The 27,608-nt window shown below is 34.5% G+C and overlaps 2 protein-coding genes across 2 annotated transcripts in view; both read right to left on the bottom strand.

The window, feature by feature from the left end:
• Positions 1 to 2,397: 2,397 nt before the first annotated feature.
• LOC140057814 (cystine/glutamate transporter-like) overlaps positions 2,398 to 27,608 on the bottom strand; it is a 68,281-nt gene continuing 43,070 nt past the window's right edge. The window contains exons 6-11 of the mRNA XM_072103560.1: positions 17,037 to 17,160; positions 15,941 to 16,065; positions 13,492 to 13,588; positions 10,049 to 10,195; positions 8,023 to 8,200; positions 2,398 to 6,742 (exon numbers count right to left, since the gene is read on the bottom strand). Coding sequence (XP_071959661.1) covers positions 6,678 to 6,742; positions 8,023 to 8,200; positions 10,049 to 10,195; positions 13,492 to 13,588; positions 15,941 to 16,065; positions 17,037 to 17,160 — 736 coding nt within the window. The 3' untranslated portion in view covers positions 2,398 to 6,677. The remainder of the gene's footprint in view (positions 6,743 to 8,022; positions 8,201 to 10,048; positions 10,196 to 13,491; positions 13,589 to 15,940; positions 16,066 to 17,036; positions 17,161 to 27,608) is intronic.
• LOC140057005 (uncharacterized) lies at positions 11,863 to 12,744 on the bottom strand. The gene has a single exon (XM_072102539.1). It carries the CDS (start codon positions 12,742 to 12,744, stop codon positions 11,863 to 11,865), a length of 882 nt encoding a protein of 293 aa, XP_071958640.1.

The raw sequence follows: 27,608 nt of genomic DNA on the forward strand, positions 1-27,608 counted from the left end.
TTTAATTACAAGAATATTTACTATAAATGATCGAGTAGTCGCCGTATTCTATTCATTTTGATTAACCGTGGCGGGTTGAATAATAATAATAATTTAGTTTAGCTTTTAGTATGTTTCATGAGGAGTTGAAAATACCTGATGCAATATTAAATTATCCCCTTTCTGACATTTGTCAGCCCTATATTATAACAATACGTATATGTTGGAAAAAACTGTTCTACAGTATGTTACGGTTAACCCACCCCTTCCTAACCATTGATCCTAAATCCTAAATGCGGTTATCTTTCCTAATTTGTTTATATGCCAGCATCGGAGATGGAAGAGGACAAGAAGTAACGATATTGTGGACTTTGATCGAAGGACAGAAATATACTATGCTATTATGGGAGCAGTTAGGCAATTCTTTTATTATATTTCGGAAAGACAGAAAGAAAAAATGAATATAAAATAAGAAGAAAAAAGAAAAGAAAAAAACAGATAACAAGAGAAAAGAGAAAAAGAACAAAACAGAAAAAAAAAAACAAAACAAAAACAGAAAAAGATGAAAGATAACAAGATATTTTAATAAAAAGAACAAGATAAAAAAAAAGATTAATTAAATATTTAAATTTAAAAGGCGGGAAATGAACTCACAGTGGCCGTGCTACTACGGTATTCGAGATTGTGTATTTCCCCACATCATCAAAACATTAATGTGCTTAGAATAACTGGAACAAGTTTGTGTAGTCAAAAACTAGAATACAGAATACAACTTATTAATATCTCAACATAATCGTGTTACGATTACCCATTTCCATATACAAAATTAAAATCGACAACATACTCCTAAACGTTCAATGAATATAGATTAAATGATTAACTATTGATTTATTTTACGATTTCCTAATAATAAATAGGATTCAGTGTCTACCATTTGTTAGTTTTAGTTACATATGACCTACAATGGCAATGAGTAAATATTGTAGAAGCCTCTTTTTGGGACACCCAAATTCCTGAAAACTGTCAGGATTGAACACACGCCCATCATAGGATCGGTTGCTAGTTCATGTTTCCGCAATGTATTGGTTTAATTCTTCATTTTTTTAGCACATATGGCGTTTCATACGTATATTACTTGAGCTCAGTATTTAGACAAAAATCGAAAGGCCGACTGGGTGAATAAAATAAAACGACAATAACTACAGACTACATGGGCAAGTAGTATTCAATCAATCAAGAATTTTAATTTAAAGCGGTCGCATAAAAAATAATGCAAAGCAACTTACCTTTTAAGTATCTATCAATGGAGGTATAAAAATCCATTATAACATCCAGCCCAAGTCTAAAAATAAACTCAAGATGCCTTTTTTTTTAGTCACACTTCACAGCAACCATATGATGTGGCTTAGAGGCCTACATTGATTTCCATAGTAGATCAACCACTGTAAATTCTTATCCTTGCTTTTTACAGAATACCTCAGACTATGGGGTAACATGTTCACGACATGGACGAACGCTTCATATTTGACAATAATTTTGTATCTAATCATGGCGGTAACAAATAAATCGTTATTTAGTTTTAGCAATGAATGCAAAATATCATTGTGTAAACGGAATGAATTAATACCGAACTAGAACGACACTCCGAGAGTGCATACCTCCGCCTATACACAAGATTTCACCGGAAAAAAAATGTTTTTGAGTTGTTGTGTCTTAATGCTGTGTGTGATTTAGGCTAATTTTACTACAAGCATGTGTATGCGAGTTTAGTGTAAAGGTATGTAACCAGCCTTTCAACTAACAATAGTTTCAGTTGACTAACAATAGAACAGCAACGCCAAAACAAACTGGTGAATTTGAAAAGAAATAGGTACTCGTATCAAAAAAAACCTCTCAATTAAATCAAATTATGTTTTAAAGTTACAAATCACAAATTATAACTCTTGCCTCTTGTACAAAAATGAAGTTTACGAGAAAATGCAATTTTAGTTTACTTGTTACTTCAAGACTGCCTTGTCGGCTTTTGAAAATTCTGTCTTATCTTTTAACACTAGGAGGTCTGAAAGTTATACTAAAAAAGTGTTCCAGAATTGGGACCGTGGTCCGGATTGCCTTCAAAACTTAATGGGGTGGTCTTTGGCTACATATCTATCTGTATTTTCATTTTGATAATATCTTGCTTACTTTTAGTAATCCTGCTAATAACAAACAGAAAGACAAACACACGCGATCGAATACATACCTCTTTGGCGGAGGTAAATAACACCGAAAATGTCTGGCTACCGCAAGTGAAAAATAACACGCATGCTCAAAAGAAGGTGTTGGCTGTGTATAAAATTTAATGTAAAGTAATATCAAAATTAAGAAACCAATCTATTTGAAAGTACGATATCTTTTATCAAATGCTATATGCTTTACATACAACGCATGTCAAATTTATATTAAATACTTTAGCTAACGTTAAAGTGATTTTAACTAAACCAAACTCTCTTTGAATGACTGTCAAAAATAAGTTAGTCCTATGAGAGCTAATCAAATTTGTAAAATATTACTGTTTATATTCAATTGCAGGAAATTGTTTACTTTATAGATATTATTATATCACTATCATACATAGTCATATAATTGTTTGAAGAAAATATGTTTGAAAAAAATAAGAAATAGAGAAAATGAAAATGTTTATTAAGAAACAATCACCAGTATTCTAGCATATGGTAAAATACAACAAGGCAATCTAACAACAGGACGCGATATTTCTTTTCGTACATAAGTTGGGGACCCCTCATGAAACGTCACAAAATAAATATGAATATTCATTAGTCATATTCATAAGAATGTATCTAACAACAATCCACTAATGCAAACGCTTTCTGTCGAGCCGTCTGTGTAGTCGAATGAATTAGACTATGGACTTTACATGTATGGGGTTTGAATCCCAGGAGCAACTTCTTTTTACTTTATATTATAGTGAGAGAGATTATTTAGAGGGTTAGGTTTAGTTATATTTTGGAAGTAATTCGGCTATCTTTCACATAAGGGGTCCCGAACTTATGTACGAAAAAAAATCGCCGGACACTAAACTCGCTATTCCAAGATAGGAACTCGTAACATTCCTTTGACAATACTGTACATAAATTGATCTTGTCGCAGCCACAGATAAATCATTTGGTCCCCGGAGCTTGCATCCTGTTGTTAGATTTTCTAGGATAGGCCTACAGTAACTTAAAACATAAAAAAAAAACTAAAAATGTAAAGCTGTGTAAATAATGGAACGGACCTATTCGTAGATGGGCTGGCGGCACCCACGAACGAGTTAAGTTTTGTTTATGATATTAATTAATACACATTAATTACTTCCGTTAACAAATGTTGTTAATAGAGTAAATAAATCCCCTGTGGTGAATAACTTATGGTAAGATTATAATACAACTTAGTCTTAGTTATATTAAAATTAACCTAAATATTAAAACAATCGACTATTAATATTACTATACATAATATTGCTTAGCCAAACTTGTTAAACATGTTAAAAAACGATAGCACCTCAATAACCTTAAAATGCAACAAGCAATTAATTCACCACGTAATTAGCATAATCTCCTGCTAAAACGATGAAACACTTTGTTATGGCATATCCATACCATACCATATATAAAAAATGCTATATTTATTTGTTTTGTAATACCCCACTGAATAGAGACTGAACTACACAGAGAATGTAGCCCGGTGTTTATGTACGTACAGTAGACCCGAGTATCACAAGTACGATACGTAGGGCCTATACAGTGAACCGAACACTAAATACAATCACGAGATACGCACGTACTGTAGGGCTACGTAGCGATAAGTAATAATCGTGCATATGTGAGATACCATAGGTACGAGATATGTAGCGATGTCGTACGAAGCTAACAAAAAGAATCTATCGTACACAACTTCAATGTGTTTGCATACTACACTAGATCCGTTGCCCATTTATATTATAATAAAATTCAATCCATTAAAACCCTGTCAGGCGAGCATAAGGAAAATTGATTGATAAATCAATCTACAGCTCAGTAAAGCAATAAATACAATGAATAAAAGTGAATATTGCTTCCACAAATACAAAATGAATGTTTGCAAAGATTTAGAAAAGATACATGACTCGAATACATAATGGTAGCAATGACGTACTCTGTAAGCCTACGTGCCGAACATTGTAGACGTATAGGTTTGCGGATCATTTGTTTCTAAAAGAAAGTTTTAAGGGAATGAGACATTTTGTAAATCGTACGGTACACTATTTCTTTTTAAAAACATATCATGTAGCCTACCGCAAACCACCTAAATTTACTTATATTTATTCGCCATGCAAACCTTTGAATAGTTGAAGTAGGCAACGTTGTTCATTTTCTCTGTGTCTCATGTAATGACGAATGTTAGATATTTCTCTTAGCACCCGATTCTCAGTACTGTATCTCCACATACTATCTATTTTCATAGGAATATTTGGTAATACAGTATCTCGTTGTATTACGTTGTTTTATTATCAAATATTATGATACTTCGGAAATAGATACAGTGCAGAATATTTCACTTAAGTGAGTAAGAATTTCGCTTTAGTCCTACAGTATTACATGTTTTAAATATGTCATACGCATCACGTCCAACAGCAAGATAACTCACCAGTTAGAGGATGGTTTGGAAGAGAAATTGTGACTTACAACTCTGACACGTCAGATCAGGATAGAACCCTGAACCTTAGGATTTAAAGGCAAGCACAGCAGGTTAACCACAAGGCTACATCTCCGCCATAGCCAACTTGTGTGATTTTAAGATTTTTATCAAATCAGAGTAATTTAATTACCTAATATTCTGTTCCATATCAATAATAATAAAAAGGACGTTATAGTAATCGATTACCTCTAAAAACATGGAAGAGAAGATGGAATGCCGAATCAGAGTTTATATTCTATTCAAATGTAAATTAAATTATTAAAGATGTATTGTCCCTTGAAACACAAAAAAATGAAGGTCAAAATATTCTAAATTTAAAGTGGCCATATCAAAGTAATATTAAAGTTATTCACTTTAAGTCGAAAATTCGAGCCAAAAACAACAAGTTTACGTAATTAACAGGTAAATTAGTTTAATTACATTTCATCTGGAAAATCGTCACGAGCAAAAGTAAACAAAGATTTCAAACCATGAGTACGCATTATGCATATGCTAAATTAGGATTGTTTACAACTCGTCACGGTTAAGAAGGTATTTTCACACAGATCATGAGGAAGTTTTATGATTATGCATACAGAGTAGCCAAACAAGTGCGTTTCATTATGGGATATGTTTTGATTGAAAACTTTGACTGGAAGTCAAAGTTATTTTTTTAACAAAAAAACGTCTGTATTTCAGTTAAATTTTTTTTTTTCTAAAAAGTTTTGGTGATAGTTAATAACTATTATGATACTTCAAAATGACCCACCTTTTTTCGAAATCTTTTATTTTTTTTTTTTTTTGGAATTAGTCAAAGGGACAATACTTCTTTAAGATGTCATACTCTATCGGACCTACAATACAATCACATCATATCAATATACCACCAATACAACAAACAACCAGTTAAACAAACATTGCGTATTAGAAAAGTACACCATCTTAATCAAACTTGGTACCTAAATCACCACATCTATTTATTTTTAAACTGTAGACAAAAATGTAAAAGAAATTCAGAACATAAGGACACACATTATACAAGTAAAAAAATAAGAAGCCGCCTTCTCCATGTTCTAAAGCTACGTTCACACCGAGACCTGATTCCGATGACGAGGCCAGATAAAACATCGTGAAAATGTTATAAGAATAAAATCCGTTTACACTATACCTACACATTCCTGATTCCGTACAAAACATTTGTGATCGGAAAAACGTAACACAATCCAGAGTATTTTTCTCCGGCTCTACTGGAGTGAATCCGGACTGAGCCTAAACGTATATTTAAGCACTTCCAACGTACACGGTGGCGGAGAACACGAAATAAAAAATGGTTAAAGATGATCCAGCACCAGATCCAAACAGAATGCCATTTAATATTAAAAGTGTTTTCAAAAGCTAAACTGTCTAGCACCACAAAATACCAAGGTGATTGTTATAAATAATCGTGCTAACTACAAATTACGCTTTCATAAAACTTCACTATATTAATTTCTTAACCAAAAACCCTGTTAATATATTAAAATATACAATATACAAGATAGGCCCCATATGGCCAAGTATTTACGATTATGGGATTTATAAGGCTACAATGACGTTTTCATTACAAAATTAGGTTTGGTTTTCTAACTTACTGTAGGTAGTATATTAATTCACCAATACGGAATGGCACAATTCTAAATGTAATATTTTTGAAGGCGTCTATCTTCCCCTTTGAAATCCAACATGTTCTTTTATTGAATAAAACATTAACCATTCAACTATGAACCTCACAAAACGCAAGGAGCTTTAACACCAAGAAACCAAATCGGCTTGTCATCATTCCTTTAACCAATACACTCTGTAAATACGCACATAAGCCTGCTGTCGTTATATTAACACGTGCGTTTAGACAGCATCTTCTCATCAACGGTCAATGTAAACAGTCAAAATCTTGACCATCAACCATCTTCATGACTTTATTTCCATTTTCAACTGGAATGCAACATTATAAACATTCTCCCTCAATACGTCCGCCTTTCCTGCACAACTACGAACATTATCTTTTGAAAGAAATGTGTAAAAATACCTGGAAAAGAAAAACATAATATGTTTCCGATGATTACAAATTTCTGACAAATTAATTTAACCATCATAGGAAATTTGTAATAATAATAATTACAATACGTAGAGAAAATACGAATGGACACTATGAAGATCAATGCGAAAAGTATTGTGCTAAAAATCAGTCTCAGAAAATGTTATTTTCTTGGTTTTTATGGATTCGACAAAGCTACAGTTCCCCATAACAAGGCAATCTAACAACAGGACACTGAGCTCGCCTTGCCAAGATAAGAACTCGTAACAGTCCTTTGAACTTATGTCTGGCTGCGACAACCAACAGTACAATACTATGTACATGTTCTCCGCGGCGCGCGGTGTCTGTTAAGAGGCGTGGAACTGGTCGTGTCGCAGCCACAGATAAACACTTTTGTCTTCGAAGCTCAGCATCCTGCTGTTAGATTGTCTGCCCATAAACGAATGAGATGGAAGAATATCTTTCTAAGATAATTTATCTTTACTCTTTTCCCAAAATGATCACCTAAATGGGTTTTACATAAGTAATTAACTTTTATAAAAACTACAAAATAACCCATTCAAAGTCTGATTTAATTAATCTTAATTTTTCATGTTTTTTGGGGGTCAATACATCTTTAAAGAAAATAGCATTCATTATAAAAAAATAAAATTCAATCATTGCAGATAAAGTAACTGAGAAACGGGAAAACGGATTAGGAACAGTGGAATATACATTAATGTTCTGATAAATGGATAAATATTGGAAATAATGCAATAATTTTAACATACATTATCTGAGATTACATATTACTATAAAACATGCCATTGACCAATGTAAAGAAAAATGAGGCTGTAATGTTGTGCATAAAGATTTATAAGAAAACGTTTTTGTAGATCGATGGAATGTAATTGTATCCATGTTTCAAAATCCACACTATTGTTTGTCTTGAAAAACAGAATTTAGCATAGTATCTTGGCAAGTAGGCCATTGTTGTTTTCTCTTCAAAAGGGACGAATAATTTAAGTGTTTTCATATAGTTATCCACTGCTGTGTCGAATAGGAGACTCCTTTTAAACTAATCAACCAATACTACTGTAAGTATATAAATAATAATAATAATAAACAGTATTTATATAGCGCCTAATGGATCACTGACCCCTCTATTATTATATAATAATGTAGTTATTTTTTAAAAACTACATTAGATAAGTAAAAAAACTCGGCCTTTCAAGAATACGGAACTTTAAACAGGAATTGTGAAATAACGATTTTAGTGTCATTATACTTACGACGTAGTTTGTAATAGATCCTTGGTTTTCCTCGCCATTTTACTCCGACAAAATATACAGGTATACCCAGAAGCATGATGACCAAGCCAATACCACAGGCATATGGATTATCTACAAGAGCTACGATGACGACAAACAGGGAACACAGGATGAATATAAAAGGCAGAACCATCGGAACCTGTTATAAGAAACATTTATTATTGTTTTATTACTGTTGATAGAAATCATCGAGAAGGGGCGGGGGGGGGATGGAGAAGAAGGTGTGGATCTAGAAATACTGATTGGTGGGGTGGGGAGGTAGTGTGGGCATAAGTAAAAAAAACGTGTCTAATAACACCATTATAAATCGATTGTAAGATCTTTAAAAAGTGGGTTTAGTGTGTTGGTGGAGTCTCTCTGGACCAGTTACTTAGAAGGGGTTTCATGATGGTCGAGCAGATCTACTAATACTATAATAGTCAAAGAATTGCTTTCGTTACCGCTACCCTCCTAGTGACGTAGCGATACGTGCAGTGCCATTTATTTTGCTATCCGAATTAGTTCACCGTCCGTCTTCACATAAAGTTTCGGAAATACTTTTATTATAAAACGCCAGGAAACATAAACCTTTATATTGTTTAAAACTCCTACAACAAAGGTGAATGTCCATCCTGTTATGTGAAAACTGAATGGATAAAACATAACGGCCATACGAACTTGTGGATAATCTTAGGTTGACATAACGTTCATCCGGATTGAACATTTCAATGAATAATTCCCTGTTGACGTTAAATACGTGTTTAAAAATGATGAGGATAATGTTATTGAACCATGGTGTTATTCCCGCTTGTCGTGTTATTGTAGGATATGGTAATTCATCGAATCATTATTATAAAATCATCTTAATAATCGTTTAAACAATGATTACATCTTAATATAAAATAATGTCATTGACCAACGTAAAGCTTGATAATGTTGTTGTTTACAAACTTGAACATTTGAACGCGGAAGGTCGATGCCTTGAATATAGTGCATCAAGTTTTACCATCAAACTATCAGAAGATAACGTTTTCTAAATACACAACAGTGTTTGGCATTGGTTTTTATAATAATGGTAGAACCACTTGATTGATACCAAAAGATTTATTTAGATTTGTTTTCCTATTTTGGTATATATTTCCACTTTCTGATGCTAAGCTCAGATTTGTTTTATGTTGCTTTGCCTTGTGAGGACCCTCACTATATAATATATTGAATAATAATTTAAAAAAAACTATAAAGTGGACATCTTCCCTTTAATAAATAATTGTTCCCTGAAAAGTAGTGTTATTAGTATTAACAATTACATCACATGCGGTTCTGCAGCTGTCACTAGGTAGACATTAACTGACTATTGAAAGTCATCTAGATACGAGTCTTAGGTTATTGTTGCCTTTCGTTCGTTTCACGAGAAGCTCAAACAAAGTGTCCCTGGGTTTTCTCGTATTGTTGAAACACCTATACTGTTCGTTCACAAAAAAAGTGTTCTTTTAAAGTAGTGTCTCCTGAATAGCGGTGTCCTAAAGAAGAAGCTCTAGCTTAGGTAACATAGATGCACTTGATGTTATGGTGTATATAGCGTCAGAAGATACACGTTTCGTACGCCAGAAACCAGTTTGATTATTTTATGTAAAATAGATGCACAAGATTTAATTTTTTTTTTATTTAATTTTTTTATTTTTTTAATAATAAGCGATATTCGTTTTGCATAAAATCCGACTATGTTGCTCACGTGCTACTCAATTGTTCCATATAAAATGTGTTCAACATAAACAAAAACAATATTATTTAGTAATTGTGTAACTTTTAAAAACACAGTAGTGGTGTAAACAATAACATAATTAGTAACATAATTTAACGTGTTTATAAATCTCTGCAGAAACAATACGGTACGGTTAGGCCTTAACAGATAATAACCTATCTAACCTTATGAAATCACTTAATGGATTATGAGTCATTTGAAAACAGGTACAAGGTAGTCTACCTCCTTAAACTGTCTATAACCCACCTTAAACGGCCGATGTAGATGAGGATACTTATAACGATAGTACGGTATAATGGCAGTTGTAAGTGCAATAAACAACCATCTTGAAAAACTTAAATACGTTATTAGCGTTCCAACGTCACACATCAACATAACCAAGCATATTGGCAACTGAAAAGAAAGAAACAGTAATTACAGGTACAGTTCACTGACAAGCGTTCAATGGCTTACGAATCATAATCATGATTATCAGATTTTCTCTCGACAAAACACCTTAACATCTGGGATTGCTTGAAATACGTCTAATACCCCTCTCTCATATTGTCTAGAGAGATTACACACTGAGGTGTGTGCCTACAACGGAGTTTTGCTAGGCAATGTGGACTAGTTACAATAATTGATACTTTTTACCTCTCTCTATCTCTCTCTCTCCTTGTATGTATGTATTTTACAATAAATAGTAATAAATAGTCGTAACCAATATCAAAGACACTTCCTCAACTGTAAGGTCACAAACTACATTTTTTCGTAAAAATAAATCCTGTATAAGTTGGGATATATTTTCGTCTTTAAACGGTTAACAAATGTGAACAAAATTAGTCAATTCTAATAATCAAGCGGCATACTATAATAATACATGCATCGCGCAAGGATTGCCCATTAAAGCGTGGTTCCCACAAGGACGTAACGCAACGCAAGTGAATTGACCAATCACAAGGGATGGCTTATTCGCTTGTGATTACTAACTGTCTATAACTTCGCTTGTCATTGGTCAACACGCTTATGTTGCGTTTACGTCCTTGCGTTACGTTCTAGTGGGAACCAAGCTTTAGTTTTGCTTTTGTGATGCATTTTGGTGCGATATAGGCCTAGAGTCGATCGTAGAAGAACATATGAAGAAAAATTTGCCAGAATTTTCCTCACTAAAAAAGACAATTAGAGATACTATTTTCAATAGAACATGAACCAAATCAGATGGATAGTTATCATTACTAATTGTTATGAAAAGTGGTAAAAAAGAATACCAAATGCTTGGTAAATTGTAAATAACAGTCCGATGAATTCTACTACAAATAGTATAATTGTGTTGTAAACATAATACAAAATGCGATTATTATTCTAAGTGATGTTTTATTGAGGAGGCTTTTATTTAAATAAATACCATCCTAATTGGTATAATTAATACGTTATTTAGTTTAAACATCTTTTGAAACTAACTTTCGCGGCAAAGTGGCCGTTTCGGTCTAAGAAGAAAGACGTTTTAGACGGCTTGCAACATGGGCAGAAGTATCTCATTGTCCAAACGGGATACAGATAGCCCACAGTTATTTCTGCCAGCTTACTCAATAACTCGGGTATCGATTTCAAACAAAAGGTCTTATCATCAGTTCAATATTATCCATTGTTTTCTCTTTTTAAAATTTATGATTCTCCATAGAACGTACATTTAAAACATGAAATGGCCTGATTTCATTCATTTATTCATTCATTATTTTAGATGATAACCATTATTTGTTATTGTCACAAAACGTGAACAATTGTAGAGAAAGTGTCTTTTAGATGCTACTGAACTTCAGAAATTGTTATGTTTGAATTTGAGAAAAATTAAAACATATTAGAAGAATATATGTTTGTTTGTGTTTTCCAATAGTAATACAAGAAACTTTAAACACTTCATGTTAACATATCCAGCATCTTATAGGAGGATGTGTGTTGTATTATAGAAGTGTTGTGTTATGCATATACCACACCAGAACAAACTTCAAAAAGGTTAACATGATCTATGATGTTATCGAGTTCATGTGATCGTAAGATCATTTGCATCCGTTACATTATTGTTAAGGCTTTACTCTGAGTGCGTACATTTTGTCGTAATATGGTTGTGCTGCGTCGACACACGCCTTCACATCGTCATCGAGTTCTGCTCGGTTAGGTTCGGGTTTTGGAGTGGAGAAACTGGTACTTGAAAATGCAGTTTGGTAATAGTCACAAGCTTTATTTCCTTTCATGAGCATTGTAGATGACTTCCACCTCTGTACAACCTCATCAGTGGGTTCCCAGCTTAGTAGTTTATCGGTGTACTGTATTCCCATTCTTTCACAAAATTGTTTCAGAATTGATTTAGGATTTACAAGAAGATCGTCAGCATCTATAATTACTGGATTTTTTTCAATACCAGATGAAACCAAATGTTCGTATAGTTCTAAGCTTTCTCCAAATCCATATTTTGCTGGCATCCATCCGCTTGTATCAAATAAATTTTTACCACTTTCCTTTGGAAATTTGCTCATCATATTTTTCCATGATGGAAACAGTTTGGTAGGATTACGTATTAGAAATGCATGGCAGTACCCTTTAGGCAGCATATCTATTTTTTCTGTAATTCCAAATGACATATCTCGAGCAAAAACCACCTTCTTATCTAGATATTCACCTTCTAAAACGTCTTCCTTAATGAACTTGTAAGTGGCAGTGTCCGACTTCCAACCTGCTTGGTAGTCCATCTCAACAGCGTTGGCAAGTTCATGAAACTTGTCACTGTCTTTGTTTATATCATCTACAGCAAATGGGTGTCTGTCTGGTCCACAGAAATATACACTAACATAAGGTTCATTTATAATCTGCACGCCATCTAGATAGCTCATACATTTGGTGAAGGCCGTGGATACACTACGTGGAATGCACCAAAGCATCACCCGAACTTGACCATTTTCACCCATCTTTGTACGTGTAGAACAGAGAGGATTTTAACCGATATCAAACGTTGTAGTGAATTATAATATTATTGCCTGCACTTTTTAAAGGAGCAATACAAATCAGATCTTATCGAACTAAACATACCCAACTGCTGAATTATAAACAACCTGCATAATTATTAATTTATTATTTTAATTATTAATTTTTTTTTGGAACGTGCTATGAGCTTTTCTGAAATTTCTTATAATGATGTTATATACTATTATTGTTAAGAATGATTGGAAATATTATTACAACCACCACCTGCATTAAACAATAGTTAACAACGATCGGAACAATTATCAGTTCTAGATATTGCAAGAATACAATCAAAATGGTTGAGACTGTTCCCTATCGTTTTGAAAGTGCGATTTCAGTTTACTTCTCAATACCAAATCACCGGCTTTTTAATATTACTTAGTTTTAAAGAATAGAATCGTTCACGCCAACTCAACGCCATGTAGTCTGCTCTATGAACGTAATTACAGGTTGTAAAATATTATAGGCCAAATAATAAAATACATGTTTCTCGTCCGGAATATTAAAAGAATATAGGAGACGGTCCCGGATTTTTTACTTGGTTTTAGACTACTATGCCTATATTTTTGTTTTAACAGTTAAAAGAAACTTTTTATTTTGTTTGGGAGAATAAAGCAAAAGCAGTTTATGTCGTGCATAGATAAAGAAACAACATGTAAAAAAAGTCCAATTAAAAAGATCGATAACCTTACCGTTAGCATACACGCAGGAAGAGGAGTTTTACGAGATATGTGAATCATTGACATCACTTCCGGTAGATTTCCATCACGTGATGCAACGAAGAACATTCTAAAAACAGAAGTCAAGATAGTTAAGAAGTTGTCTGAAGTGAAAAATCGAGGCTTTATTTATTAAATCATATTTAGAATGAACTTTTATCATTTAAGAAAAAAAAAACAGCAAATACGTAAAATATTTGTTTAGGTTGAAAACTGACATAAGCTAAACCATTGAATCCAAACAATTTTTGTTTTTATTTGTTTGTTTATTATTTGATCATACTCATAATATAATTTAAAAAATATTGAATTGAGAAGAACATAAGTAATAATAAGTAAAATTTCTCAAGTAAAGTCATGTTAATGCGTACGGATGGAGACCAAAATAAGTTTGAGGCATGGTGACCAGAACAAAAAATGTAAAAAAATTGTATAATAAAAATAAATGATGAAGAAGAATTATGTTATTTAAAAAAAATGTTATTTTCTTAAGTAGGCTTTTTCAACAGACTACAGAACAAATGGAGTATAGCAACACAACATGGAAATACCTTAATGCGACACATTCAAACAATGGTAAAGTAAAAACAAAATTCCAGCAAAAACAGTGTTTATTACTCAGACCTCAGATCAATTTATGCTAATCAAATTTTCAAATAAAAATGTTCTCTTAGCATGCGGACAGATCAAGTGGTATGATATCTGCGATTACACTAAATTTGGAAATCGGAGTAATAAGTCAGCAAAATGTATTAAGGAGCGTAACCTCTATCATAACTTGAATGTTAATTAAATATCTATCTATTGATATTCAAGATCAGAATTTACTTTAGAAAAATCCATAATCTGGTAATTCTACCTCTTTAAGCAGAAAGCGAACGAGCGCTACCATTATTATACTCCAATATTATACAAATCCCACGAGATTTGGATGAAAATAAGAACGTCACAAAAAACTAAAATTTACAATTTAACTAGTAGCCAACACTCTGGGAGTTTGCATATGTGAAATAGAATCGGCTTGTGACCTCTAATAATGATGAGTATTATCCGCCTGTTCTAAATAAATTAATTCCCACAGAGACATATGGAGACGGCCTACTTTCATACAGACTTTACTCCCGACTATAACACGATCAATTCATGAAATAAACTAAAATCTAAACCATATTTTCATATTTATTTAAATATATATCCTTAAAAAATTATTTCTTCAATATGTAAATTCAATTCAGTTAAGTTCAATTCGCAATGTAATTCCTTTGAATAAAGTGAAGGAAACTTAGGCCTAGGCCTCGTCTTAACTTATACAGCATATACAGTAGACCGCATATATTTAGACACATCTGTTCAGAGGAAAATTGAAACATGTTTTAACACCACGTCCATTTTCAGGTGACATTTCTATTAAAGGCCAGGTGCGGGCAAAAAATTTCTATTGATCATACATTCCAATAATTATCGATCTATAGTTTCCCCATGTTTCATAATTTTTGGGATTTTATTTGTGTTACAGGAGCTTTGTGAAAATTAGCACTTTCATATCAGTGGGGGGATAGTTCAAATTACACAGTAAAATCTCTATTCTTTTGTACACAAATTTTGAAAATAGAGAGGCATTTTAAAAAGCTATAAAAAATAAACTGTGTGGTAAAAAATGTTATCAGATGACTAAATATAGGTAATATAACTTGAATTTTACATTTCTGGTATTTTTATTCAACTTCAGAATTTTATTTTCATGCTATAGCAAAAATTATCCACCGTATATCCACTATCTTTTTTCACCTTCTAGGGAGTCACCAGACATGTTATTACATTATGTTAACTACCTAACTACTGAAAAAAAGTCTTCCTGGTTTTTTTGGCAGAATTTTGCAAAATTTTGTATTTGACCATATTAGGGGAAATTCATGGTTTTTAATCTTGATTTCTGTTACAAATATTTGATTTATGTACAATTAACCCAATATTATATTTAAAATTCATGCCTGTACCTGAGCTTTAAGGGACACTTCCAGAGGTCATGAATTTATCCCTTTAATACTGTACTGCTCTATTTGTGAGTTGATTATTGGCCAGTGGAAACATGAGTTGTCCTGCATTTGTACATGGATATCTTTCATCAATAGTGTTACTAACAAAATAGTAAACTCACCTTTCTCGGTTACTTTTTGCATATAATAAAAAATTCCTGCGCACATGATAAACTCTTTATTTTTACATATCAAGTAAACTATAAGATCTTAATCATGAATGAAACGACATTATGAGTAAAGATCTGCGCTGTCCACACTAACAGACTAGCTTGAACAAGTGTGATGTACCCTTAATAATGGTGTCATATATGGGTACATTACATTTTTTTTGTCATATAAAGTGTGATAGTTCAGACAGAGCTATAGATGAAAGAGTGTTATACCTGGTTGTTGTGAAAAGACCACCGTTAATTGAGCCTGCGCAGGATAGAACGACAAATACTGATATCACCCAACTAAAAATCTTGCGGCCGGTTATCGATTCGGCAAAGGCAATTTCGGCGAAGTCCTGTAAAATGAAAAATAGATTCACTTTAAATACAACATAAAAGATGAAAAAACAATTCTGTCTAAAATGAATATGCCATTTTAATGTCACATGATAGTTATCCACATGTTTACTGCAGCAAGGGGACACTTTGTACAGCCTGAAGGCGTTCATTTAGGAGTTCTATTCTGTTTACACTAGCCTATGTTAAAATGGTTTATTTTTGTGTGAATAAGATTAACTGAAATATTGTTGAATAAACTAAAGAATCAAGAATTTGTCTTCATTATCTATAATTATGTTCATCACCATAGTTAATAAAACATCGGGGAAGAAGACTCATCATAGTACAATCTAAACCTATTAGGAGACCAACAAAATATGGTTGTCCCCTGAATATGGATTGGCCATGTGTTTAGTTACAATTACGGGTCAATAGGGATGTTCTATCTACACTATCACACTTTATGTTTGAAGTGCCATGATGATGTCATGTTAATACCATATTTGGGCACATCACATTTTTTTTCTAACTAGTTTGATAGTGTAAACAGCGTTTACATGTTCTAAAGTTCTACACCATAGTAAATGTAATGTTGAGTAATATGAATGAAATATAAGACACGATTCGATGATGGTTACTACTTCTTTTGCTTTATTACTAACAACTAACTATGGTGTGCCAAACGCGACACAACTAACTATGGTGTGCCAAACACGACACTACATCCCTCCATCTTTTACATAAAAACTAAGCAGTAAACTTTAAACAATTTGGTTGTCAAGCATTGACAATCTGCGGTGTTATAGAAATGTTATTATGAGTTTAGGTTATCAAGTTTTGTAATTATCAGTGCTGATCATTATTAAAACTATCAGAGTTACGATTAACTTATGGAACATAGTCTTTGAGATAAACTGGTGGCTGTCGAACTCTTTGAGGATTGCGCCTTGCATTATTTGTTGTTATGGGATGTTTTCCGTGTACTAACCAATGCTACGGCGTCAGACGCCATCATCTCCTCTGGCGTTATAACAGCAAAGTATGCGATATTTGTTAATATATAAATAATTGTAGCAAATACCATAGATATTATTGTTGCAACTGGTATTGTTCTGTAAAGAAAAGAGTTGTATAGGTTAAAGTTTGAACTTTAACGATGGCTCTTGAGCTGTACGTCTATCATGTCTAGAATCTAAACATCGTGCAATATAGCGAGTCTTCTGACAGGAACATTGTCACATGGGATATAGCCTCTCCTGACACAGGATATGGCATGCACGTGTTTCAGTCAGCAAACACAATACTGCACGGCTTTGATTGTCTCGAGACATTTTAAAAATTTATTTTATTTCATCATCACCCCACACGTCACCATTAACAGGGTTGAAAGACATAACATATAATATAATGACATGCAGAAATCTAAAAATAACAAGACAACATATTGACATATAGATCAATAATATAAATATTATGGTCCAATATTTACTATTTTCTTCCATTAAAAAAAAACTCCTTTCCATGTAGATATTTTAGAAAAATTCGGTGATTATTAATTACATCACCTCCATGATAACATTTATAATTCAATTACTGTCATTATAAATATATCTATATTAATTATGATCAAATAAATGATTACGATGAAGCAATTTCATAACATACGGTTTAAAAAAGAACACCAGAACATTATGTCTTTAAAGTGGAATTGAAATACTAGATTATCGATTCTTAGTTATTGTGTAGAGATATAACAAATACAATTAAAGAATTAGCAGTAGCTGTTAGTGGTATAGTAATATTATTAACATAGGTAAATGGGATCTAAAAAGAAAGTACATTTTGTTTTTAAAATACATTAACAAAAATTGCAGTTACGGTAATGAGAAATATGTTTCATTTGATTAGCGGTAGCCTCTGATGTAAAGATGAAACGAGAGAATGGCTCATCCACTGTATCCACTACTGACGTATTTGAGCTTTTGACGGCGACCAACGAAATTATTACGTCATCAACTTGTGCATGTGCAACCCTTGAACGTATTTTTTTCTAAAAAACTTTCTCTGAAAATCCGAGATTCAATTCAATTCAAAATAACATTTATTCCTGTCCTTTTAAAGATTCAAACAATAATAGAATAAATAATAAATAACATATATAAATAACAATAAATCTGGGGAAAAGGGAAGAAGGCAGCATCCCAGAAAGATACAGGATTCTGAGTCGGGTCTTTCTGGGACAAAACACGAAGGGACAAAGACAATTAGCGGGCCACGGAAAAGAAACACAACAGAAAAAACCAGGACACATTAAACACTACGGATTCCAAGATTGCAAGAACTAAATAGGACCCTCTAAATATTCTCTAAGCTCACATTTTATAAACTCTTATCTAGTCTATAACTAGTATAACATTCAGCGAAAAACTGGCTTTCATGCAGAAAATCCTAAATCTTTTATAACGCATATTCAGTATCTGCTAATCTAACACTAGGCGCTCTTTTCGTAATTTAATTCCATATTGTGTTTGTAATATTTTAATTTTTTTTTTGTATAATACGCCTATTACACGTCTTAATATATTGTAAATGTGTTTTAGGTAAGATCATGGGACTGCTGACTTTTAAAGTTAGTAATATTATTTAGCAGTGGCTGATCAATTTATCTCTGTAACATTGTACATTATACATTACAGTGTGTTGGTCAAATAAATAAATGAAATTGAATCGCTGTGCGGAAATAATTAAATTAATGATTTCTAATTCGCGGTAAATTTCACTTACATACGCACAGACCGTATCCGGATATTCACCCCCTGGACATTTACCCCCCGGACAACTACCCCCCGGACAACCACCACCTGGACCACTACCCTCTTAGGACAACTACCCCTTTAGGACAACTACCCCCCGGACAAATACCCCCCGGACAACTACCCCCTTAGGACAACAACCCCCTTAGGACAACTACCCCCTGGACAACTACCCCCCGGACAATTACCCCCTAGGAACAATTACCCCCCGGACAATTACCTCCCGGACAATTACCCCCCGGACAATTACCACCCAGAAAACTATCCCTTTAGAACACCCTAACCACCCAGACCATTCAACAACCTGACTCTGCAACTATTAATTAATAACTATATTTTAATTCGTTACTTTGACGAATTACTATTCATTATTGTAAACAAAAGTAAAAGATTGAACATAAATATAGCCTGGTGGTATAAACTGAAGATTGTCACACATGATCATAGGATAGTCGAACGTATTATATAGTACTCCATGTATTTACTGTAAAGACTGGGTTCACTAATAATAATAATAATTTTTGCGTCAGGACAATGCTTCGATAACCACTGGTCTTAAAAGAATTAATTTTTGTCTCAAATTTGTCATATATGTATTTTTGTACACTTGAAGAATAATATCACTTTTGATATTTGACCTCAATGTTCACTCACCGAATAAACGTCGATCTTTAAATAAATTCCCCTCAAATAAACGGTGACCATGTCACTCCCATGAAACATCATATGGAATAATCGGCGTCTATTTCCATTAGATTATACCCCCTCCCATTGAATAAACAACTTTCTTCCAATAAATGTCCACCTAAAAACCACATAAACAATAAACAGCCCAGGCCGTTTTTTCAATAAATACGGTACTTTAAATCTAGCACATCTAGGGTCTAGCGTGCTGTTAAACAGAATAATCGGTTAAAAACGGGTGTTTCGAAACTAGAGACCCGAGACCAGAGACCAGAGACCCGAGACCCAATACGAAAAGGGAGACCTAAATATACGAAAAGGGAGACCCACGTACGAAAAGGGAGACCCCACTATACGAAAAGGGAGACCCCACTATACGAAAAGGGAGACCCTAATATACGAAAAGGGAGACCTAAATATACGAAAAGGGAGACCAAATATACGAAAAGGGAGACCCAAATATACGAAATGGGAGACCTAAATATACAAAAAGGGAGACCCACTATAAGAAAAGGGAGACCCCACTATACGAAAAGAGAGACCACACTATACGAAAAGGGAGACCCTAATATACGAAAAGGGAGACCCAAATATAGATCTCCCTTTTCGTATTGGGTCTCGTGTCAGGTCTCTGGTCTCCGGTCTCTAGTTTCGAAACACCCGTTAAAAACAGATGATTTCATTTTTACAGAAACCGGTCCTATATATTTGTCTACTTTTGGATTGGGGGGGGGGGGGGGTAGTTGACCGGGGGGTAGTTGACCGGGGGGTAGTTGACCGGGGGGTAGTTGACCGGGGGGTAGTTATCCTAAGGGGGTAGTTGTCCTAAGGGGGTGGTTGTCCGGGGGGTAGTTGTCCGGGGGGTTGTTATCCCAAGGGGGTAATTGTCCTAAGGGGGTAGTTGTCCGGGGGGTAGTTGTCCGGGGGGTAGTTGTCCTAAGGGGGTAGTTGTCCGGGTGGTAAACATCCGGGGGGTAACTGTCTAGGGGGTAGGTGTCCTAGAACCGCACAGACAACACACTCAACTGCGGTCGTTCAAAGAGAAAATCAGCAAGCAACAGTTTTAAAGATACGCCGCTACCTATTGAGAAATAGTATTTAGCTACTTCAAAATAAGTGTTTTATGAATATTTGACTTTATAATTCAGCATTCACAAATTATATTTTAATTTGCTCAGGGAAGAGTTCAATCATTCTCTGATTTGCCATACTTATAAGGATTAATAATAGATGATTAATAACAGTTTGAATTTTCCTAAACTGATGTTCTTGTTTCTAATGTACACTTCTAAAATTACTGCCCTGAAATTGCTTGCATCATGAAACAGATGATGCTCGTTCTGTAAGCTAGAAATCGTAGGTTCGAATCCCACCGAAGTGTTTCAGATTGTAGTACACGAACCAGTATGCTCGATACAATTATACGACATATTGTTTCAAAGCGAGTTAAATGTAGTACAACTTGCTTGTTTGTTTATTGATTTGATTCACTTTAATTCTGTCAATAAATGATTCCGAGGCACCCACGGGGCTGCCCGATGAAGGTTTTACAAGAGGAATACAAAATAACAGTATATACATTACATATGATTTTTAAATATTCAATTGCTAAAAAACATAACCAATTCATTGAAAAATAAAAACCGCTGAAGGCCGACATGTAATCTAGTACACCGTACGGCATAACAGTATAGGTTAGGTTTACATTACCGCTATCGACGACTGCTTGTATGAGTATAAAATGTAAACATAGGCCTATAGACTGTGCAGAAATGTATAGATATTTAAGTAAAATATTTAATTAGAAGAGGTTTACGCAAAAACACCGTTAGCTACATACGAGACTTATATAAATATGTACCGGACGCTATATAGACATTAGACAGACTTAAATATAATTGTATATTCAAGTCATTTTCTAATCTGACATATGACGATATTGTATCATATATATGTCTGTATTAAACATTGGTGCCATAGACATATACATATCTAGGGTAAAAAGTACAAAATAACAACAATCAGGACAACTCATTTGTACATTATTTACAATACATCTGGCTATAGCACAACGTAACACTGGTCCTCCTCCGTACACGTAATGAACCCTGAGTACCAACTTTCTCCGTAATTATGCCGTTATATGCATTACTTATATATAAACACGACAGGCATAACAAAAATTCGAAACCGCCCGGTGATATACTGAAAATGTATTTATTAATTTGAAACGATAAGATGAGGATATCAGATATGTAGATGATACAGTTTTGCTAGCTGAGTCGGAAGAAGATATCTTCAGAGGCTTCTGGATGTGATTGTCAGAGAAAGTGATAGAATGGGTTTATCCTTAAACAATGCAAGTTGGAGGTGAATAATAAGGGAATCCAACAAGTCCCTTCCTTCAACTATCTTGGCAGCATGATAAACAATGATAATAAACTTCATCGGGCAGCCCCGTGGGTGCCTCGGAATCATTTATAGACAGAATTAAAGTGAATCAAATCAATAAACAAACAAGCAAGTTATACTACATTTAACTCGCTTTGAAACAATATGTCGTATAATTGTATCGAGCATACTGGTTCGTGTACTACAATCTGAAACACTTCGGCGGGATTCGAACCTACGATTTCTAGCTTACAGAACGAGCATCATCTGTTTCATGATGCAAGCAATTTCAGGGCAGTAATTTTAGAAGTGTACATTAGAAACAAGAACATCAGTTTAGGAAAATTCAAACTGTTATTAATCATCTATTATTAATCCTTATAAGTATGGCAAATCAGAGAAAGATTGAACTCTTCCCTGAGCAAATTAAAATATAATTTGTGAATGCTGAATTATAAAGTCAAATATTCATAAAACACTTATTTTGAAGTAGTTAAATACTATTTCTCAATAGGTAGCGGCGTATCTTTAAAACTGTTGCTTGCTGATTTTCTCTTTGAACGACCGCAGGCAAGGTGTACACTGCTAGAGATCAAAAGAAGAATCGTCTTGGCGAAATTTGCTTTTGAAAAGTTGGAGAACATCTTGAGGAATGTTAATAAGAGTATGTCAACCAGACTGAGATTACTGAACTACTGTGAATATCCTGTCTTGATGTATGGAAGGGAAGCCTGGTCATTAACATCAGAATATGGAAAGTATCTAGAGAGCTGTGAAGTGTGGTTTGTTTAGGAGAATGAGCTAATGTGAAAAGGAAAATGATAAAGGAAATGAGGTTAAGGCAGTTAAAATTCCTCGGTTTGGAGAACCTATATTAATAACTGGAAAGATAGAAGGAAAGAGGAGCAGGCGTAGAAGACGAGTAATGTGGATGACAAGTGTAATTGAGTGGTTAACAGAAAATGGTGTAAAACATCAAGGAGTGGAAATGTCAACAAAAGCGAGAAGCAGAAATTGTGGTAGAACATGATCGCCTACGTCCGTGGATACGGCACCTATATAGAGAGAGAGAGAAGATGAGAAACATTCGCCCCAATTGATATACTGTATGTATACTTCTATATTAATTGTTCATGCATAACGAAGTGTAACTAGTGCCATCACTGTACTAAAGTAGAATCCCTCCTTTGGGGCACCCCTGTTTACAAGGGACACTTTCAGTGAAGCAAAGTTGTACCATTTTAATAAAACATCTATTACAATAGTTTTTATATTGTAGTACTTTGGCATGCTTTGCAGAATTGAGGCACAGTTACACACGTAGGGATTATAAATACTAATACAATGACATGAATGATTAGTTAGTAGTCGTAGTCAGCCAGAAATTACTAGTTACATAATACATAGTTCACATGAAGTGAATGTTTGGAGCACGACTCGTATTAACATATCATCACACTGGTCATTTAAATTAATAGTCTACACACGCACTATGGCTTACTTTAAAATCAATATTATGGATCTGAGTATTGTGGAAATATTATGTTGAAACGTCATACTCCATACCTAAAAAAATGACGTTTCCCGTGGATTGACGACAACTCGTTAAGTGTATTTGATTGGCAGGACACGGGTTCTGTGTAACTCTATCGAGTATATCTAGGCTACGAAACCAGTAATCACCGCACCACCCATAACGTTAAGTCAGTGGCAAACGGCTTCAACATATTTCGCATTGCGCTAAATTAAACACTTGTGTGCTCAGAAATGTGTTCGCTGATTTTGGAATGACAGAATTCTTCCCAAGAAACGTAACCACTTTAACCAAACAGCTGTGACCGACAAGATACGATAATAGGCCTACAACTTTACTTGTAAACAAACTTTGGCCAGACGTCAATACACTTTTTTTTATTCTAGAAATTTGAGGGCACTATTCACGAGTGTCACTATATCAGTCAAATAGATTGTCAATGTCGTGTAATACGGTTAAATCCTAATTTAAACACAGCGTGTAATCCCTGTATAAACGATCTTTTTAATTGCTGATTGTGTCTCCGATAACCCATGTGCCATTCTAGTTCAAAATGTCAATCAGTTTACTTACCACTATTTGAACAATTAACGTAATGTAGGCTGGATGATGGAATTTAAAGCACATTTTAAAGATGTTGGGCATAAATATTTGAGAATCGGATACGTTCATTATAGTACTATACAGATCATCGTCACAGTTATGCAAATTTCATTGCGTAAAATGTCTACAGTAATTATGTAACATGTACTATAGCAACTGGTACTCGCATGGTACAAGAATATTACTCGCGTTACACGAAATCCATGAATAAAGAAGAAGTAATCGGCAAATCCAATATTTAAAAAAATACATCTGGCAAGTATACGAAAGTAAGACGACATTATTTCTTTCTCAGTCAATGACCGCGGCAGAAAATCCTGCAAAAACTAAAGTTCCGACGGTACCGTCAATATCGTATCCAACCAAACATCTAAAATACACGTAAAAATGTGATTTAAGAAATAAGGACCAAGTAGCCTAATGTCTATGTTCTTAGACTAAAGAAATAACATTAGACGGCCGCACGCACGCACACGTTCCTTTTCAATTGGCAGTTTATGTGGTGTTTCTTTTAGTGAACTTCATTCTCAAAGATAAATGCATACATATATGCCTATAGCAAAACATTTCCGACTTCAAACCACTTATCTACTCCTTATTTTAACCCACACCAACTTAAACAAGGTCATATACATGGCTGCAGTCGCCTGTGCAAATTTGAGTTTACAGACCAACCGACCGACCGGCCAACCGACCGACTTAGTGAGCTATAGAGTCGCGTGAACACTACAATACATATGTTCTCTTCATTTTGAGTAATCCCAGCGTTTTTTTAGCTCACTATGTCGGTCGGTTGGTCGGTCGGTAAACACTAACTCAAATTTGCGCACGCGACTAAAAAATCGTTCTCTCAGACAACAACCGCCTTATATTGGAAAGCAATGGCACAGACAAAGAGAACCATTATGGTATATTTTTGTCATATCATATTATCGTACAGCATATAGTTTATTGGTATTAGGCCTACTATTACACTAGTCTAGATCGAAGATTATTTTCTTAGAAGAAGATATAAAACAAGTAATTCTAAATTACGGCAGGGTAGTTAAATATACACTTCCACACCGAGACGGTTCAACAGTTTTATGCAAACACATGTCGTCAGAAATGTAGGCCTCTGAAACTTTTACGTCACAAACTACCGTTAAATATATTAAACAAAACATTGTTCTAGATACGTTCCATGAAATGCTATAAATTACGTAATATTTGTAGCATCGACAAATGTGCTTAACAAACGTCATCGAAATCTTGAGATTGATGGATGATTTTTGATAGTAAATAAGAAATTAGACATCAGCTATGTTACACGGTCTATTCTCTATTGGAGTTACATCGCGATAAAGAAATCACGCGTAAAGGGTCTTTCACACCTGTTCCGGTCCCGGTACGGTTTCGGTCCGGCAACCGGCAAATAAAATCGAAGGTCAATGTTTTGTTTTCACGCGACTACGCGTTTATCGATTTTGTTGTTTTCTTCAAGGCCTTCTAAAATGCTGTTGCTAACATATATTTATTTCAATTTCTTGCTTTAAAAAAAGATTGTGACTTGGTCACGGTAGAATCGTTTAAGGAAGCACATGGCTTGCATGTGAAAATAATGTCAGAATGTTAAAATTTATGGTCAGGAATAGGCGTGCATAAGCTTACACTATTACTAGCTAGTCGAATATAATTACGAATAGCCGGGATTGCGACTGTAATAATTAATTACTGTACAAGAAAAACAAAACATGTATAAAAAGAATCATCATCTAATAAATCTCCTATCCTTTATATATTTAACCACTTCTTTCATCTTTAACTTTACCTCCCTGTTCTCCCCGTTCATCATTAACTCCGTCTCACTGTTCCCTCCCCTTATCTTTAAATCCGCCTCACTGTTCTCTTCGTTCATAATTAACTCTGTCTCACTGTTCCCTCCCCTCGTTCTAACTCCACCTCACTGTTCCTTCCTTTCATCTTTAATTCCGTTTCACTGTTCCCTCTGTTCATCTTTAACTCCGCCTCACAATTCACTTCCTTCATCTTTAACTCCGCCTCACCGTTCCCTCCCATCATCATTAAGTCCGCCTCACTGTTCCCTTCCTTCATATTTAACTCCGCCTCACGGTGTTCTCCCCTCATCTTCAACACCGCCTCACTGTTCCCTCCCCTCATCTTCAACACCGCCTCACTGTTTCCTCCCTTCATCTTAAACTTCGCCTCACTGTTTCCTCCCTTCATATTTAACTCCGCCTCACTGTTCCTTCCCTTTATCTTTAACTCCGCCTCATTATTCCCTACCCTCATCTTTAACACCGCCTCACTGTTCCCTCCCCTCATCTTTAACACCGCCTCACTGTTCCTTCTCTTCATCTTTAACTCCGCCTCACTGTTCCCTCCGTTCATCTTTAACTTCGCCTCACTGTTCCCTCCATTCATCTTTAACTTCGCCTCACTATTCACTCCCCTCATCTTTAAGTCCGCCTTACTGTTCTTTCACTTTATCTTTAAGTCCGCCTTACTGTTCCTTCTCTTCATCTTTAACTCCGCCCCGCTGTTCCTTCTCTTCATATTTAACTCCGCCTCACTTTTCCCTCCCCTCATCTTTAATTCCGCCCCACTGTTCTCCCTTAATCTTTAACTCCGCCTCACTGTTCCCTCCCCTCATCTTAAATTCCGCCCCATGATTCTTTCCCTTAATCTTTAACTCCGCCTCACTGTTCTCACCGTTCATCTTTAAGTCCGCCTTACTGTTCCCTCCCCCTCCCCTCATCTTAAATTCCGCCCCATGATTCTTTCCCTTCATTTTTAACTCCGCCCCACTGTTCCTTCTTTTCATCTTTAACTTCGCCTCACTATTCCCTCCCTTCATTTTTAATTCCCCCCTTGACTGTTCCCTCCATTCATCTTTAACATGAATTTTACAAAAAAAACAAGAAACATTATCTAAATGAATTTTAAAGCAAAAGTAAAAGAAATATTGTTTTGGAATAAACATGGTAAAACAATATTCCCTCGATGGTCAGATACGGTATTATCACGAATATTATAGTATACATAATAAAACTAGACGAAAAAAATGCCAGAAGCGAATAATTATACTTTATGTTCCTATCAAATGCTTTGTATATAGCAGAATATGTTAGTGTGTAAGCGATACAACGACATCATTCAAAATGAGTAATTGTGGCCGAAGACATAAATAACATAATAGCTAAATTACAGTAAAGATAACTTGAATACACTAAAACCAGCATATTATTTCAAACTTAAATGGTCCTTCCTAGTAAACAGAGGATACACCAACAGTGTCATAAAATGTTTAAATACTAGGGTTTCCAATCTAACACAAAATAGTAAATGTAAATTTGCTATGAATTGAATGTACCAGTGAGAATATTTCACGAGTTGCAATATTGACTGGTTTATGTAACGCGGAAATGAGATTAGGCCTATATAGTATTGTCCTAAGTAAACTTGTATTCAATTAATCCGCTGCTTCCATATTGAATCATCGCAGAAAGCTAGGCCCTTAAAATGCAGCCTTTCG

This window comes from Antedon mediterranea, chromosome 8 (genome assembly GCF_964355755.1).
Source record: "Antedon mediterranea chromosome 8, ecAntMedi1.1, whole genome shotgun sequence".
NCBI lineage: Eukaryota > Metazoa > Echinodermata > Crinoidea > Comatulida > Antedonidae > Antedon > Antedon mediterranea.